At 41.6% G+C, this 19,792-nt stretch overlaps 1 protein-coding gene across 4 annotated transcripts in view; it reads right to left on the reverse strand.

The window, feature by feature from the left end:
* vps13d (vacuolar protein sorting 13 homolog D) overlaps positions 1–17,758 on the reverse strand; it is a 290,218-nt gene extending 272,460 nt beyond the window's left edge. For all 4 annotated transcript variants that reach the window (XM_072586664.1, XM_072586661.1, XM_072586662.1 and 1 more), the window contains exons 1-4: positions 17,472–17,758; positions 6,437–6,514; positions 5,868–6,058; positions 880–960 (exon numbers count right to left, since the gene is read on the reverse strand). In XM_072586664.1, coding sequence (XP_072442765.1) covers positions 880–960; positions 5,868–6,058; positions 6,437–6,514; positions 17,472–17,568 — 447 coding nt within the window. In that variant the 5' untranslated portion in view covers positions 17,569–17,758. The remainder of the gene's footprint in view (positions 1–879; positions 961–5,867; positions 6,059–6,436; positions 6,515–17,471) is intronic.
* Between the last annotated feature and the right edge of the window lie 2,034 nt (positions 17,759–19,792).

The following is a 19,792-nucleotide window of genomic DNA, read 5'->3' on the forward strand; positions in this document are numbered from 1 at the left end:
GTCCATTGTTGAGTGAGAAAATTGTTGAAATTTCAATCTAGTGAATTGGCAAATTGCTACAGTATACATCAGGATTTACTGACAAGTCAAAAATATTCCTCTAAGATGTGTGGTTGCAGTATATTTTTACAACTCAGGAAACAAAGTTCTTTCTGGTAGGCAGCCATTATAGTTAAAAGCTTTGATATTACTTGCAGTGAAGAAATTTTCCGATGACATTGCACTGACAGAAAACTGTTGTTAAACAGTGAAACAAAGATGCAATTCCTCCTGAAACTAGAATTAAATTCACACCTGTACACTTCTGTTTTATTCACCCATCCCCTATTGAAAGACAAAAAAAACTCCTCAAAGTACTGAGGAAAGCCCAGGTTAAATTTGTTCAAAATTTACTTGACCTAGCTATAACTTCTAAAAGTAGATAAAATACATGATATATTTTGAATCAGAGGCAACACAGCCAAGCACAATCTTCTTCTCACTCAAAACCACACATAAAAATACAGCTAACTATACAAGTAACTGAGTACTGATTAAGAGTGGAAACAAGAGTTAGCTGAGACCAATGACATTGACCTATTTTCAATTCATCCAAGATGAAAAAACTCCACACAGAACAATCTGACTCGGGTTATGTCTCTTGCCACACTAAACTGTCAGGCAAAATCTAAATTTAATAGATATGGTTGACTCATACACATTGATCAGGAACAGCGAAGTACGGTACTGCCCCTGCATAACATCCTTCATATTAAAAAGAGAGATGCAATATTTCCAAAAGTCACCCACAGCAGAAGCAGTGCTCTGAATACAAATTTTAACTTGTTTATATTCTTATTTAAAGCAAGGCCATTTTAAAGTATCATTTTTTAAACTCACCTCCACATTTTCCACAATCCTGGTTACCATGGAAGCAGTAGCCGAGTACCAATAAGATTCTCCTTTCTGCTGCTGGTTACTCTGAAATAAAATCAATTGAGAATCTAAATAATTATTGAGTACACCATAAATCAAACAAAACAAACCTCTTTATGGCCCACATTTGAGTGAGAAAAAAGTACACCTATCACAGCATAAGAGACAACAATAATTGAAGTTTCATTTTAGGTTGCCATTGGATCTGTTGTTTCTGTGCAACAGTCAGCTTTATATTGGAGATGTTCACTCTAATCCCATTTTCCTATTCTTTCCTCAATCATTTTAATAGTTATCCTAAAGTGTTTATCTAATTCTCTTTTAAATTTTCAGTTTCTAAAGCTCTTGGTGGTAATGCATAATAACTTCAAAATTATCTGACCACTCCCAATACATTTGCAATAATAATAGTTATTTAATGCTTCCCTGCGACCAATTATAGGATCATAGTCATATAGCATGAAGACATGCTTCGGTCCAACTAGTCCTTGCCAACCATGTTCTCAAATTAATCTAGTCCCACTTGGTTGAGTTTGGCCTATATCCCTCCAAATATTTCTTATTCATTTACTTATCCAAATGCCTTTTATAAGCTGTAACTGTACCTGCCACTACACCACTTCCTCCGGCAGCTCATTCCATACACAAACCGTTCTATGTAAAATAGTTGCCTCTCATGTTCCCCTTAAAACTTTCTCCTCACACCTTAAAAATACACCCCTTACTTCTTGACATTTGCAGTCAATTCTCAAACGACTTTCTGCAAGTAGGGGATTGCATTCTTAATAGGTTGGTTATACTCTGAAAATAACACAATATGCCTTTCTACTACCTAGGTACACGCTCACACAGAGATTGCAACTATTTACAAAGTACTGCTGCAATGGTATATAAAGTACAGCTTTCATATTTATGTGATGGCATTTTAGTTAGGCAAATACAGTTAACTAGATATTGCCAGGTGTGGAAGGTTTGAGTTATAAAGGCTGGATAAGCTGGGACATTTTTCGCTGGAGTGGAGGAGATTAAGGCGACCTTAAACAAGTTTATAAAATAAAGAGGGTATAATTAAAGTTAATGGTAGTTGTCTTTTCCCTAGAATGGGGATTTCAAGATGAGCAAGTACATTTTTAACGAGAGGGGAAGAGATTTTAAAAAAGATATGAGGCAATTTCTTTTACACAGAGGATGGTTTGCGTGTGGAATGAACTTCCTGAGGGAGTGGTGGATATGGATACAATTGCAATGTTTAAAAGACATCTGGACAAGTACATGAATAGGAAATGTTTGGAGGGATATGGGCCAGGAGAAGGCAGGTGGGATGAGTTTAGTTTGGGATTAATGCTTGGAATGGACTGGTTGAACAGACAGGTCTGTTTTTGTACCGTATGACTCTGACTTGAAGATGTGAAGTTTCATGCATCTGTCTCAGAACTGAGGCAGGCAAGCTTTAAAAATGAATGTGATTTCAAGATTCTTGCCCTCATTCCCATCATTGGCAATTTCAATTGTGTGGGATTAAGAGTATAAGCAGTAAGCCCATACATTGCGCAGCCAATCTTGTCAATTCCAATTCAGAGGGTTGAAAAGAGCACTCATCACACACACACCCTTCCTCACCCAGCACTATTTTCAGGGAGTCAGGACCTTTCTGATGGCCCAGAGGGTAAAATCAGTCATATTTGGAAATGAACAAATTTGTCATATGGACCTTCTTTCCGGGCCGCACACACACATTGGATCAGTATGGGTCATTTACAAGTTAATTTAGTTTGTCCTTCTGCAGGGTGACATGGTTCATGGTGCATTGCACTTCAAGGGAGCTGTGATGCATGAGGAAGCTCGAATATGGAGTCAGGAATATTTTAAAAATAAACGGCAGCAGCCAGGTCTTTGGCACCATGACTGGCTCTGCTGTAAAGCAGCGTACGGCAAATTCTAAGAGAGCAATTTTGATAGGGGACTCTCTCCTCAGCTGCACAGAGGTGCATTTCCATGGCTGCGAACAAGATTCCAGGTTGGTGCATTGCCTCCCTGATGCCAGGGTCAAGGATGTCTTGGAGTGGTTCTAGCAATTTCTCAGAGGGAAGCCTGAGCAGCCAGATGTCACTGCACACATTGGTATAAACGATACAGTTAGAAAAAGAGATGATATCCTGCAGAGTGAACATAAGGAGTTAGACAGGTGGTTAAAAAGCAGGATCTCAAAAGGTCATAATCTCTGGATTTCTCCTGCTGCCACATGTTATTGAGAGTAGGAATATGAGGCAACAGCAAGTGAATGCACAACTGAACACCTACTGCAAGAGGGAGGCATTCAGATTTTTGAAACATTGGGATCTCTTCTGGGGCAGAGGTGCTACGTACAAGTGGGACAGGTTGCACTTGAATTGGAAGAGAACCAATATCCTGGTGGGGAGATTGGGCAGAGCTACCCGGGAGGGTTCAAACTAATCAGCAAGGGGGTGGCATACTAAACCATACTGAGACAAAACAGATGGTTGAGACTAGTACAGAAGAAAGACAGCAAGTTAAATAGACAAGCATGATCAGACTTGTATGCAATACTCCAAATGTGGCCTCACCAATGTCTCGTACAGCTGTTGTAGGATGTCCAACCCCCTGCAACTCAATGCTCTGAACAACAAAGGCAAGCATGCCAAATGCTTTCCTCACCAGTCTGTCTACCTGTGACGCCACTTTCAAGGAACAATGTAGCTGCAGCACAAGGTCTCTGTTCGACAATACTCCCCAGAGCCCTACCATTAACTAAGTAAGTCGTGCCCTGGTTTGTCTTACCAAAAGGTAATACTTCACATTTATCTGAAATAAATTTGTTGGTCCACTGGCCCAGTAGATAAAGATCCCATAGTACTCTTAGATAACCTTCACTGTCTATTACACCACTGGTTTTGGCATAATTCGCAAACCTATTAACCATGCCTCCGAAATTCTCATCCAAATAAATTGCATAAATAACGAACACCAATGGACCCAGCACCAATCCTTGTGGCATATCATTGATCACATTCCTTTAGTCAGAACAACCACCTACCTGGATCCCATGTGATTAAGCTGTACTAACCAGTATACCGTGCAAGACCTTGTTGAAGGCCTTGCTAAAGTCTATTTAGGCAATCACTACTGCTCTGTCTTCATCTATGTTCTTGATCACGTCTTCAAAAAACTGAAATTTGAGAGACACAAGGTTCCATGCAGACTATCTGTTATTAGTCTCTGCCTTTCCAAATGCATGTAGATAGTGTCTCAGAATCCCCTCCACCAACTTACCCACCACCAACATTGGGTTTACTGGTCTCTAGTGCCTTGGCTTTTCCTTGCAGCCTTTATTAAATAATGGCACAATATCAGCCACCCTCCAGTGTTCTTGCACCACACCGGGGCCCTACAATTTCTCCCCTATCTTCCTGGGCTACACTTGATCAGGTCCCAGGGACTTATCAAATTTGATGTGTTTTATTACCTCCATCACCACCTCTTCTGTAATGTGGACTCTTTTCAAGATTTCACTATTGGTTTCCCTCCGTTCTCTAGCTTCCATGTCATTTTCCACAGTTAATACTGATGAACGGATCTCATCCTTTTCCTATGGCTCCATACATAGATGACCTCATTGATCTTTAAGGGGCCCTGTTCTCTCAAGATACTTGTAGAATCTCTTTGAATTCTGCTTTACCTTATGTGCCAAAGCTGTCTCATGTTCCCTTTTTGCCCTCTGATGTCCTTAAGTGGACTACTACACCCAATATTCCAAAGGATTCACTTGATGCCAATTGCTTATGCATAACACATGTCTCCTTTTTTTCTTCTTGACTGGGGCCTCAATACCTCCAGTCATCCAGTGTTCCCTAGTCCTGCCAACCTTGCTCTTCACCCTAATGGGAACATACTGGTTTCATCAGTCCATAAAAATAATGTTTAAAGATTTAATTTTTCAAAGGCTTTTAATGTCAACTTGACCATTCCTTTCATATAATGCTTTCAGTGAAGTTAGAGTTAGCTTATTAAATTTTCATCATAATATATGCTTTACAACAGACAATTATACAGAATGCTAAAACCAATATATGCAATTTAAGATTTTACTCTGTTCAATTACATGATTCCACTGTGGATTCTATAAAGTAAGATTTACATGAATACAAGGATTTTATGATGACAGAGATTTGAAATAAATCATTAAGTTTCCTCTTGCATTTTAATTTGGACACAAAAGCTTTGAAGTTCCAGCCTATAATGATTATAGTAAGGGCATAATATAATTGAAAATGCTTAGCAGAAGCTTTAACCCATCTAAGTGTTTAAAGTGGTAGATAGCACGACAATCAAGTAGATAGGTTCAACACCATCCTGGATAAAGCTTTCTCGTCTTGTTGGAGTTCCACTCACCCAACAGAAAGCATTACATCACGCTTATGACTTATACCTTAGAGATGGTGGACAGGCTTTGAGGAATCAGTAAGGTAAGTCACTCATGAATTCCCAGCCATCACAAAACTTAGCTCAGCTAAGAAACAAGCTTTCTCAGGAATGTTCAAATACACCCTAGGACACAAAGCCAAAAGCATTGGCTAACTGGATGAGCACTGGCAGGAAGACATCAGAGACTCTTCATCTTCATTTCAAGCATTAGGCCTCACACATGAAAATACAAAAAAACAGGGAATTTACCAGGATACACAATAATATTTATTTCTCCCAAAAGGATTTGTAAAGAAAATATTAAAGTAAATACTCAGTATTGGAATCAATACATTAATATCAAATTGCACACTAAAGCCAAATGCAGCAGTCAAACATTTAACGAGTTGAAATTAAGTTAGGCTTCACATGAAAACTCATCAGCCTTGGAGGCTACCTGCATAGAAAAAGAGCTCCTTATATTGCAATTCAAGTCAAGTGACTTTAAATTACATTTATCTGGCACCAACCTTCCATTTAGCCTCCAGAGCATCCAGCAATGCACTCTTTCTTTTGCTGTCCAGTGACCGTTCCACTTCTTCATCAAATTCAGACTGCTTAACTGGTGCACCAATCAGATGGAGTCTCGAGATGGATATTACCCATGGTTCCACATGAGGCCGGTAGAACGGAATCTGCAATGTTATCTTCCCAATAAAACCTGAAAAGTTGTGTACATTCTTTATACATGAAGCTTTTTTCAACTTATTCCAGATACATCATGGTTCCTTGAAAAACAAGTATATATCTTCACCTATAAAATCGAAAACTGGATCTGGGTAAAGCAGTGTCCTCAGCAAAAACCTTCAGGGAGTGTTCATCTCTAACTTTTTAAAAGGGTAGCAGGAAAGCACTCAATAGCATTCTCACTGACTTTACCTTAGAAGCAATATTAATTTTTTCACCTCTAAATTAGAAGATGTCATAAAGACAAAGCTAAAAACCTTACCTATAATAGATAGTCACTGACAATCCCAGCAAGTGTAAATTCTACATTAACGAAGATAGTGACTGGAAAAAGGTCAGCAATTCTACTTACCTGCTTTCACCTCAAAAGGTAAATCCAATTCTTTGAGGGCGTCTTTCTTCAGAGGGAGGTTTTCTAATTCAACAGCTCCTGCATGGAAGCAAAAATATGGTACCATTTTTAACGCCACTTTGATTGTGCTTGTTAAGAGAGGTGTGTGAATTTTGTCCGCAGCAAGCACTTGCAAGTCAAATACACATTGGTTGGTACAAAGTAAAGCTCTCTTTGCTTTGCCCTAAAAAAATCCCTCTGATTTCAAACTGACAACAGTAGACCCACAACATTACATATTTCTATTACTTACAGGGTAAATTTAGGTTGTGGATTGATTAGAAAAAAAGTTACAAGCTTCAATCTCATTTGGATATTCAAGTTCAGAGTCACAAGTAATTTCCCTTTGGGACAGCCCACCCCGCAATTTCTATGATCCAAATTTTTATTACTGATACCTAGTTAAACAATTGAGAGATTCGGCGGTCACAACAATCATGTCTATTATTGAGTGCTAGATGTTGTGATCTTGAACATGCTGTTAGATGCACTTGTGTGAGGGGCTAACTAACTGCACCAGAAAACTGGTTTGGCCTAATTGCTTTCCAGTAAACCTTAGGGAGATAAGACTTTGGTCCACAGCATAGGTCCACATTCATAGGTCCACAGCATGGAAAAAGGCCTTTGGACCCATTGAGTCTGCAGCAATCAGAAACAAGGACCTAAAGTAGACATTTGATCCTGCTTTGCCATCAATTAGATTATGACTGATTTGACTGTGGCCTTAACACCACTTTCCCATCTTCCCCCATAACTCTTATCTCCTCCATCGATCAAGAATGTAAGTAATTTAGCCTTGAATAAATCCAACCATTTTTATTTCACAGCTTTCTGGGGAAGAGACCATCTGAGAGAAAACAAAACTTCTCTTCTCCATTTGAGATGAAAAACACTTTATTGTTAAACTGGGGTCCCTTGGTTCTTGTCCCCATCACAACAGGAAACATCCTGCTAGCATCCACCCTCAGATCCTTGTGCTTTGATAAGATTTGTGGGCGGCACGGTGGCACAGTGGTTAGCACTGCTGCCTCACAGCGCCTGAGACCCGGGTTCAATTCCCGCCTCAGGCGACTGACTGTGTGGAGTTTGCACGTTCTCCCCGTGTCTGCGTGGGTTTCCTCCGGGTGCTCCGGTTTCCTCCCACACTCCAAAGATGTGCAGGCCAGGTAAATTGGCCATGCTAAATTGCCCATAGTGTTAGGTAAGGGGTAAATGTAGATGTAGGGGTATGGGTGGGTTACGCTTCGGCGGGGCGGTGTGGACTTGTTGGGCCGAAGGGCCTGTTTCCACACTGTAAGTAATCTAATCTAATCTAATCTAATCATCTCTAATTCTTCTCAATTCTAATAGGTATAACCTCAACTGGTCAATCTTTCTGCTTAAAATAAGCAGTCCATTCAGGAATGAGTTTTCTATTGCAATGACATTTTAAACATCTAGAACACAGAACATTACAGCACAGTACAGACCCTTTGGCCCTCAATGCTGCACCAACCTGTGGAACCAATCTGAACCTCATCTATCTTACATATTCCATTTTCATCCATATGTTTATCCAATGACCATTTAAATGCCCTTAAAGTTGGCAAGTCTACTTCTGTCGCAGACAGTGTGTTCCACGACCTTACTACTTTCAGAGTAAAGTATCTACCTCTGACATCTGTCCTATATCTATCACCCCTCAATTTAAATCTATGTCTCCTCATGCTAGCCATCACCATCCAAGAAAAAAGGCTGCCACTGTCCACTCTAGCTAGTCCTCTGATTATCTTGTATGTCTCAATTAAGTCGGATGGGTTTAAACTAATTCAGCAGGGGATGAGAACCTAAACTGTAGTTTGAGTATATAGGAGGTTGAAAGTATTGAGGCCAGAAATAAGGTTTCTAGGTCGCAAGAAGTTAGTTTGAAGTGAGTCTACTTCAACGTTAGGAACATCTGGAATAAGGTGAGTGAACTTGCAACATGGGTTGGTACCTGGGATTTTGATGTTGTAGCCATTTTGGAGACATGGGTAGAGCAGGGACAGGAATGGTTGTTGTAGGTTCCGGGATTCAGATGTTTCAGTAAGAAAAGCGAAAAAATTTTGGGGTGGGGGGTGCATTGTTAGTCAAGGACAGTATTCGTTTGAAGCCTCGTCCACTGAAGTAATATGGGCTGAGGTTAGAAACAGGAAAGGAGAGGTCACCCTGCTGGGAGTTTTTTTTTTATATAGGCCTCCGAATAGTTCCAGACGTGTAGACAAAAGGATAGCAAAGATCATTCTGGATAGGAGTGAGAATAACAGGGTAGTTGTTATAGGGGCTTTAACTTTTCAAATATTGACTGGGAATACTATAGTTTGAATGCTTTAGATGGGCCAGTTTTTGTGCAATGTATACAGGATGGTTTCCTGACAGGCAAGATTTAGGATGCATGGATGGGGAAGGAAACTGCAGGGGTTGGGCACAATTGAAATGTGGAACATATTCAAGGAACAGCTACTGCGTGCCCTTGATAAGTATGCACCTGTCAGAAAGGGAGAAAGTGGTCGAACGAGGGAGCCATGGTTTACAAAAGAAGTTGAATCGTTTGACCAGAAGATAAAGGCGGCTTATGTTTGGGTGAGACGTGAAGGCTCAGTGAGGGCACTTGAGAGTTACAAGTTGGCCTGGAAGGACCTAAAGAGAGAGCTAAGAACCAGGATGGGACATGGTATGCTTTCCTTTATTGGTCAGAGTATGGAGTACAGGAGTTAGGAGGTCATGTTGTGTCTGTACAAGACATTGGTTAGACCACCTTTGGAATATTGCATGCAAATCTGGTCTCCTTCCTATCAGGGGGATATTGTGAAATTTGAAAGGGTTCAGAAAAGATTTACAAGGATGTTCCTAGGGTTGGAGGATGTGAGCTATAGGGAGAGGTTGAATAGGATGGGGCTGTTTTCCCTGGAGGATCGGAGGCTGAGGAGTGACCTTATAGAGGTTTATAAAAGCATGAAGGGCATGGATAGGATAGAGAGACAAAGTCTTTTCCTTGGGGCGGGGGAGTCCAGAACTAGAGGGCCTAGGTTTAGGGTGAGAGGGGAAAGATATAAAAGATACCTGAAGGGCAATTTTTTCGATGCATAGGGTGGTATGTGTATGGAATGAGCTGTCAGAGGTAGTGGTGGAAGCTGGTACGATTGCAACATTTAAAAGGCATCTGGATGGGTATATGAATAGGAAGGGTTTAGAAGGATATCCGCTGGATGTTGGCAGGTGGGACTAGATTGGTTTGGGATATCTGATCCGCATGGACGAGTTGGAGCGAAGGGTCTGTTTCCATGCTGTACATCGCTATGACTCTATGAGAAATTGTTGGCAGGCATAAGTGCATAATAACATGGCAGAGAGCTGCAAAGTGGTGAGCTTAAAGTTTTTTTAAAAAACTAGGCTTATTTAACAAAGGCCACAACAAAAAAGAAACATACTTGACATACTCAAGTTAATGCACTATGATATGTCAATGCTGTATGTATTATTCTGCATCCATCCTGTCTGTAAGTACCCCTTCTGGACAACATTAATAGAGTTTATCCATAAGCATGAACTGTAATGTTTCAAGGTTCAAAATACTCTCTTCACACACAAGAGCTCAATCCTGAAATGCGCTTTCAATCTCAGTGTCTACATCACAAAGACCACTGACTTTCAATTCTGCCATGTTGTTCACCTCCACACTTTCTTAGCTCGCTTACTACTGAAAACCTCATACATACATTGAATATGCCAAGGCACTGCTTGGCAATCTTGTATCTTTCATAAACTTCAACTCATTCAAATGTCTGCTACCCTAATCATTTCCTAGAATATGCCCTTTGTCCTTACTGATCTACATTACCTCCCTGTTTCCCAAGGCCTCAAATGTAAAATTGCTTAAATCTCTTCACAACTCATCCCACCATAGTTCTACATTATTAGCTTTAGTCTAAAACCTTCCCTCAATGTAACTCTTTCTCAGACTGTGGCAGCCTCCTCCCTTTGCTCCAACATTGCTGGCCATTTTGTCAGCTGTTTCAAACTCTCCTCTTTGGCTCCTGTGAGAATTTCCTTACAAGTCATCTCTTTGACTAAACCTTTGGTTAAACCTTGTAAAATCCCACTCACACCAGAAAATTCAAACAGCACATATGACACAAACATGAGATGCCATGACAGATCAAAACAATCAATTTCCCTCTCTCACAGAAAGAGGAAAAACACAAATCCTTCAACTCAGCCAGCATGGCAGAGCTTGAGACACAGCACATTACATCATTACAATGGTAGATTATAAATTAGGTTATGCCTCAGTATCAAGAAATGACCATATTGATGAGAGAGAATCTAACCATCTCCCCCTTGACTTGCAATGGCATTAACAGCACTGAATCCTCACAGTGTCGACATTGACCAGAAACTTAACTGGAGTAGACGTATGAATATAGTGAGTTCAAAAGCATATCAAGTGGCAGGGAGTTCTACAAACACAAGACTAGAAGGTTGAAGGTAGCAGATGCATGGGAACCTGCAAATTCCCTATAATGCTGCACATCATCCCAGTTTACATTGCTACTTCTTCCTTGTTATGTGGTTACAACTCCCCTTCTAACAGCACTGTGAGTGCAACCACAACACATGGACAGTCATGGAGAAAGTGTGGACTGCAGATGCTAGAGATCAGAGTCAAGAGTGTGGTGCTGGAAAAGCACAGCAGGTCAGTCAGCATCCAAGGAGCAGAAGAATCAACTTTTCAGGCATAAGCCCTTCATTCCTGATGAAGGGCTTATGCCTGAAAAGTCGATTCTCCTGCTCCTCAAATGCTGCCTGACCTACTGTGCATTTCCAGCATCACACTCTTGACATGGACCATAATGGCTGCTGATGTCATCACTAAATAAATTTTAATATATTGTTACTAATAGACCATTGAAAAAAACTAACATACACAATTCAAGAGTCTACGACATTCTTAATTCATAACCTCAAATTGCTCTCTCCATAAGCAACAGTTGGGAACCAGCAGGATTTCATTCCTGTATTGTACGGCTTATAATAGTCTTCACAGATAAATGAACTTGGAGGGAATAAATTTATTGTTGCACATTTCAGTGCTACTCAGCTCAAATGGGAGTGGGAAGTCAATTTTACACTAAGGTGGTGAGGTAGTATTATCACTGGATTAGCAATCCAGAGACTGGGGTAATGTTTTGGAGATCTAGGTTTGACAAATGGGGGAATTTGTATTCAATAAAAAATTTGAATTAAAAGTTTTCACAGTAACCATAAAGTGATTGTTGTAATCTCGAAGGATTGCTGTTCATACTTGGTCTGGCCTACACGTGACTCCAAATCCAATTTGGATGACTCTCAACTATCCTCAGAAATGCCACTCAAGTTGTATCAAACTACTAAAAAATGTCAAAAGAGAAATGGCAGAATACACCACCTGGCATTAACACCAGCAAAGTCTTCCTTTGGTTACTGCCAAAATTGAGAGAGTTGTATCATAAACCTTCCACCCTACCAACCTTCACATAAACCAAATCATCTGCCGACATTTCCGCCACATCCAAACAGACCCCACCACCAGGGATATATTTCCCTCCCCACCCCTTTCCGCCTTCCGCAAAGACCGTTCCCTCCACGACTATCTGGTCAGGTCCATGCCCCCAAAACAACCCACCCTCCAATCCTGGCACTTTCCCCTGCCACCGCAGGAACTGTAAAACCTGCGCCCACACCTCCTCCCTCACCTCTATCTAAGGCCCTAAAGGAGCCTTCCACATCCATCAAAGTTTTACTTGCACATCCACTAATATAATTTATTGTATCCGTTGCGCCTGATGCGGTCTCCTCTCCATTGGGGAGACTGGGCGCCTCCTAGCAGAGCGCTTTAGGGAACATCTCCGGGACACCCGCACAAATCAACCACACCACCCCGTGGCCCAACATTTCAACTCCCCCTCCCTCACAGTAGGTGGTGTATTCTGTCATTTCTCTTTTGACATTTTTTAGTAGGTTGATACAACTTGAGTGGCATTTCTGAGGATAGTTGAGAGTCATTCAAATTGGATTTGGAGTCACATGTAGGCCAGACCAAGTATGAACAACAATCCTTCGAGATTACAACAATCACTTTATGGTTACATGGAGGTCCTGGGCCTCCTTCACCACCGCTCCCTCACCACCAGACGCCTGGAGGAAGAACGCCTCATCTTCCGCCTCGGAGCACTTCAACCCCAGGGCATCAATGTGGACTTCAACAGCTTCCTCATTTCCCCTACCCCCACCTCACCCTAGTTCTAAACTTCCAGCTCAGTAACTGTCCCCATGACTTGTCCGGACTTGTCCTACCTGCCTATCTCCTTTTCCACCTATCCACTCCACCCTCTCCTCCCTGACCTATCATATCACCTTCATCCCCTCCCCCACTCACCCATTGTACTCTATGCTACTTTGTCCCCACCCCCACCCTCCTCTAGCTTATCTCTCCACCCTTCAGGCTCTCTGCCTTTATTCCTGATGAAGGGCTTTTGCCCGAAACGCCGATTTCGAAGCTACTTGGATGCTGCCTGAACTGCTGTGCTCTTCCAGCACCACTAATCCAGAATCTGGTTTCCAGCATCTGCAGTCATTGTTTTTACCTTGTATCATAAAATAGTCAAGCAACAATCTGGCATGGTCATATTCAGGGAATCATAGCTTACACACAATGTCCCAAACAATACTATCACTATGCCTAGATACAATCTGCCTTATTGGCAGGACAGACCAAATAGAGGTGTGACAGCACAGTGATATACAGTCAGTCCAGCATAATCCTCAACACTGGTAGCCAGCAAGATTGCGTACTCAGCCTCCTACTATACTCATTATACACTTGACTATGGCCAAATTTCACCCCGACTCCAGTTACAAATTTGTTGATGACACTACTATTTTGGGAGGGATCTCAAACAACGACATGACAGAAAACAGACAGAAATTGAGTGCTTAGCGGCTTGCTGTAAAGACAACAATCTCTCAATCAATATCAGCATAACAAAAGAGCTGGTCATTGACTTCAGGAAGTGGGGTGGAGGGGCATGCCCCTGTCTATATTAATGGTGCTGAGGTGGAGGTAGTTGACAGTGTCAAGTTCCTGGGAATGAGGATCACTAACTATATATCCTCAAACACCCATGTTAACGCAATGGTCAAGAAAGCACAACAACATCTCTACTTCCTCAGCAGACTAACAAAATTCGGCATGTCCACAAGGACGCTTACCAATTTTTATACATTCACCATAGAAAATATCCTATCTGGGTGAATCACAACATGATTTGGCAACTGCTCTTCCCAAGACTGCAAGAAACTACATAGAGTAGTGAACACAGCCCAGATCATCATACAAACCTGCCTTCCAACCACTGACACCATCTATACTACCCATGCCGCAAGAAAGCAACCAACAAAATCAAAGGCCCCTCCCACCTGATTATACTCTCTTCCACCCTCTTCCATTGAGATAAAGAAGTTTGTATACACAAACAGATTCAAGAACAGCTTCTTCTCGCTGTTGCTAAGACTTCTGAATGGACCTCTCAAATTTTAAACTTAATGCTAATCTCGCTCTGTGCACCTCCTCTGCAGCTGTAACACTGTATTCTTTGCTCTGTTCGATTGCCCTAATGCACTTTGTGTGGGATGAGCTGCCTACACTACACACAAAACGAAACCTTTCAATTTCCTAGCTATATGTGACAATAATAAATCAAATCAAAAATAGAGGTTTTGTCCTGGGAATCCTCAACATTGACTGCAGATCTCTCAGGTCAAACACAAATAAAGAAACCTCTTGTTGATTTCCACACATTCCACCCCTTCCTCTCCCTCTCCCGTGCACCCCCCCCCCCCATCCCAGCATTCCATGGTGTTGACCACCATTTGGCAAGGGGGTAGAATTACATTGGATGGGGAGCTTCAATGTTTATAAACAAAAGCGGCGATGTTGTACCAGTACTGAAGCACACAGTTGCTAGAATGGGTCTGCAGCAAATGATGAGAGAACCAATGACATGGAAAAACATACTTGACCTCAGCTTCCTGCTAAGATGCTTCTGTCCATGACAATACCTGTATGGGTGACCACACTGCACAGTTCTGGAGGATAGTGTGGCATGCTATGTGGCACTATCACCACGCTAAGTTAAAAAAACTCAAGACCGGACACCCATGAGGCACCATTTGTCATCAGCAGCAGCAGAATTGAAATCTGATGCAATCTACAAGCTGGCCCAGCTATCCTCCACTCTACCATTACCATCAAGTCAAGGTCAACCCTGGTTTGATGAAAATTGCAGGAAGGTGTGCTAGGAGCAGCCAGGCATAAGGCGTCAACCTGACAAAGCTGCAACAGAGAACTACTAATGTGCCAAAAAGTATAAGTAGCAAGTGAAAAACAGGGTTAAGAAATTACATAAACAATACATCTAAGCACTGGAGTCCTACTACACCTAGTCACAAATTGATGATAGACTATTAAGCAACTCACTTTAAGGGGTCACTACACAAAATATCTCATCTTCAATAATGGGAATTCAATTCGTCAGTGCAAACAATAAGCCTGAAGCATTTACAACAATCTTAAGCCAGAAGTGCTGAGTGAATGATCCATCTTGGGTTCCTCTGAAGGTCCAAGAAACACAAATCCTAGTCTTCAGCCAATTTAATTCACCTAATATTATATCAAAACATAGTTGAAGGCACTGGATTCTACAAAGGCTAATGGGCCTTGACCTACAGTCCAGCAACAGTACTGAATACTTGTCCTCCTAAAAATTGCTGTACCCAACAATTTGTGAAATTGTCTAGCTAAGTCTCATATACAAAAGGCAGGACAAATCCAACACAGCCAATTACTGCCTATCAATCTACTCTCGATAATCAGTAAAGTCAGGGAGCAAGTCATCAGTAGTGCTATCAAGCCTCATTGATGTTCAGTTTGGGTCCCACCAGGGTCACGCAGTTCCTGACACAATCATGGCCTCGGCTCAAATATGGGCAAACAAGCTGAATTTCAGAGGTGAGGTGAGAGTGACTACCTCTTATAGTGACAACAGTCCTAGAAAAACTAGAGTTAATGGGAATCACGAGGAAAGCTTTCCACTCATTGGAGTCATATCTAGCACAAAGGACAATGTCAGAAATTGGAATGTTCACTGATGATTGCACAAAGTTCAGTAACATTCGTGACTCAGTTACTGAAGACAGCTATGTTCAAATGCTGCAAGATCTGGACAATATCCAGGTTTGGGCTGAAAAATGGCAAGTAACGTTTCCACCATACAAGTATGAGGCAATGACAATATTCAACAGAAGATCTGACCATCACCGCTTAACATTTAATGGTAATACCTTTGCTGAATACCCCACTATCAACATCCTGGAGGTTACCACTGACCAGAAGCTGAACTGGACTAGCCATAAAAATAGTGAGGCTGCAAAAGCAGGTCAGAAGGCTGGGAATACTGCAGCAAATGACTCACTTCTTGGCTCCCCAAGAGCCGACCACCATCTACAAGTCAACAGAGGAATGTGGTAGAATACTCACCACTTGCCTGGATGCGACTTTAAACAATACTCAAGAAGTTCAACACCATTTACAACAAAGTAATCCACTTAAATGACACATCTATAAACATTCCACCACCAACCCTCCGAAACCCTGGCACAACTAACAAGCAGTAACACAAGTATGTGCGAGTTATGAGATACATTGCAGAATTTCACCAAGGCTCTGAGACAGCATGTTCTAAACCCACAACTGCTAGAAGGGCAGGAGTTGCATAGGAATACTATTGCCTGCAAGTTCCTCTCCAAACCATTCACCGTCCATACTTGTAAATATGTTGCTGCACTTTCAACATGACTGTACCAAAACTCCTGCAACTCCCTCCCTAACAAAATCCCTACACCAAATGAACTGGAGCAGTATATGAAAGCAGCTCATCACATCATGTTAATGGCAACTAGAGATTGCCAATAAATGCCAGGCCAAAGTAAACAAACAGAAGGCTGGAAGAATACAACACGTCAATCACCTGATGAAGGAGCGTCGCTCCGAAAGCTAGTGTGCTTCCAATTAAAAACCTGTTGGACTATAACCTGATGTTGTGTGATTTTTAATTTTGTACACCTCAGTCCAACACCGGCATCTCCGAATCACACAAAACGTCAGGCAGCAACAAGCGCCTGGTTTGCTGCGTTCTTCCAGCCTCCTGTTTGTTTACTTTGGATTCCAGAATCTGAAGTATTTTTGTCTTTAAATAAATGCCAGGGCAGCCAGTGATAGCCACATTCCATAAATTAATTTTAAAAAACTTTTTCTTAAAATCTAACTTTACAAAATACAAATATTTCCATCACAGGAGCATATGCACAATTAGTTATATAACAGCTTGAACCAGTGGGCCCATCTCAACCAAATCACTGCATGGTCACTTTGTTGTTAGGTGTCTATTCTGACGGCCAATGCACCCCAAAGCGATTTCAGACCGCTTCCCCGCTTGGATTTAACACGCTGGAAATTAAGATGAGAGAAATATCGAGCAGGAACAGCTGACAATCAAATTTTAATTTTTAACAAAAGTTTTAAAAAGGTAGGGGGGGGGGGTGAGAAATTGAAAGTGCCTGTGCTCTTTCACCCGAATTCTTTTGGGTAACCGAAAGTAAAACCGTCACGAGAACAGGGCCGACTTTGTCATTGGAAGAAAATACATTTGCAGGAGCTTCTCTGCTCAGAAAAGCACGCAGACCAAGCAAGTAGATTCTTCGGGCCAATGGTCAAAGTTATAAACATTACAGTGACCTCCCTCCATCACAACCGTCCTGAAGACCTTCTAGAAATTACTGCGTTAGTACTGACTACAGTATATATATATATACACCACAACAGAGCACCTGGCCGTGTGACAGGTTAGCACTGGTTCAAGCAGCTGATGTTCTGTAGTACCTTTCATCAGGGCTATGGAGAGCTGGTCTGTGTTGAGGTTATTTACATATTTGCCAATGTAAGTGTTGAGGACCCAGGCTGCCAGTCCCTCCAGCATGGTTAGGTTAGGCCGGGGGCGAGGAGGGGGGGTGTTGGATTCAAGGTGAGATGGTTGCTTTGCTCGATATATGTCTGTGTCTCCCTCTCACGCCAGCGCGGGGCTCGGCCTCAGGCTCCTGCAGGCGGACAGACGTACGGCGTTGCTAAGGCCACATTCGGCGACCGCCCCCTTCCCCCCCACACACCAGGCCTACTGCGCACGCTCTGACACTGACCCAGCAACGGGGGAGCTGAGCATGCGCACTCTGCCAAATCTCGGGGAGACCCTCAACCAGGAGAGTCCGTCGTCCGCTTGAACTTGCCTCCTACAGCGACCCCAGGCGGCACCTGTACGCCTCACAGCCGCAATCCCTGTTAAAAAGAGGGGAAATTTTACTGCAGATACTGAAGAGTCATCTCGACTCGAAATGTTAGCTTGCTCTCTCTTCACGGATGCTGCCTGATCCTCTGTGATTTCCAGCATTTTTTTCCTGCCCCGTTAAAAGGAACTGCTGGACAGTGGCCATCTTTGTAAAGGTTGGCAGATCGCCATACCACCGGTCGGCGACCATTTTTGTAAAGGAGAACAATAGTCTAATGGGCAGACGGCGACCATCTTTGTAAAGGTGAGTCTCTGTTGACAACAGGGCTTGGTACTTATTTAGGCCAGATGGGTCACTTAGTGAACTCAATAAAGTATAATACTGCAAATGCAATACTTGAGAAAGTACTGGAAAAACCTGGGAAATTTCGAAGTCATATAAGCGTCGAAATGTTAATTTCTTTTTATCAAATGGTGCCAGAGCTGTTGACTTCCTGCAGCACTTTATGTTTTTTATTAAAGTATGAACTCAACATGTCAACATATGATCTGTGGACCATAAAATAAAACAGAGTGCAGTAAACATTTTGTTTTTATTCTGTCTCTTAAGTAGTTGTACTTTTTTCAACAAATTGTGAATTATGAAAAACAATCTTTAATTAATTTCCATAAAAATGTTATAAATTATAATTGTTTATGGTGGATATTTTCTAATCAACATTGTATGACATGGAGGCAACCAGGGAGCAGGTTATCTTCGATCTGGTAATGGGTACTGAGGTAGGTTTAATAAATGACTATAGTACAATATCCCCTTAGAAGGAATGATCATAACATGAAATGATTTAATGTTCAGTTTTACAGACCCATAAGATCATACGAGAAAGGAGCAGAATTAGGCCACTTGGCCCATTCAATTATGGCTGCTGTGTTTCTCAACACCTGCATTCTCCTGCCTTCTCCCTGTAACTCTTGATCCTGTTACCAATCAAGAGAGTGAGAAACATAGGTTGAAGACAATTGTGTTTAACTTGAATAAAGGGAATTACAGTGAAATGAGGGTAGTATTGGCTAAAGTGAACTGGGGGTGGAAAGATGAACAGGAATGACAGTAAGGAAGCAATGGCAGATTAAGGCCAACCTTATGGGCATTTAAATGATCATTGGATAGGCATACGGACGAAAATGGAATAGTGTTGGTTAGATGGACTTCAAATTAGTTTCATAGGTCAGTGTAACATTGAGGGCCGAAGTATCTGTACTGAGCTGTTTTATTTCAGGATTCCTGACTCTCAGAATAAACATATATCCCAGTAAGGAGGAAAGATTCTAAGAAAGGAATAAACCAACCATTGCTAACCAAGGAAGTTAAGTTGCTGTCTAACAAAAAACAGAAGATAAATTGCAAGGGCAAACTAATGAGGAATATAAAAATTGACAAAGAGTTTCTTTATATATATTAAAAGAAAAAGCAAGGTCAAAGTGAACATAGACCCCTTATAAAATTAATCTGGGGTGACGGTTATGGGGAGCAAACAGATGGCAAAGGTTGTAAAGATATTCTGCATCAGTCTTTATGGTGGAAGACACTTCAAACATTTCATTAGTAATAAAAATGTGGGTGAGGAATTAAGTACCATCATCATCACTTGAGAGTTATTAGTATTAATGGGCTTAAAGCAGATCAGTCTCCTGGCCCTGATGGCTTGTATCCTCGGATCCTAAAAGAAGTTGCTGCAGAGATAGTGGATGTATTGGTTTGAATTTTCCAAAATCCTTTGATTCTGGAGAAGTACCAGAGATTTGGAAAACTGCCAGTGTGACACATCCAGCCTATTCCTGTTCCTATTTCTTATGGTTTTAAAACCTGTCCGGAGATATTATTGTATACCTCCAGGGCAGGTAGGACTTGAATGCAGAC

The sequence above is a fragment of the Chiloscyllium punctatum genome, chromosome 16, assembly GCF_047496795.1.
Source record: "Chiloscyllium punctatum isolate Juve2018m chromosome 16, sChiPun1.3, whole genome shotgun sequence".
Lineage (NCBI taxonomy): Eukaryota > Metazoa > Chordata > Chondrichthyes > Orectolobiformes > Hemiscylliidae > Chiloscyllium > Chiloscyllium punctatum.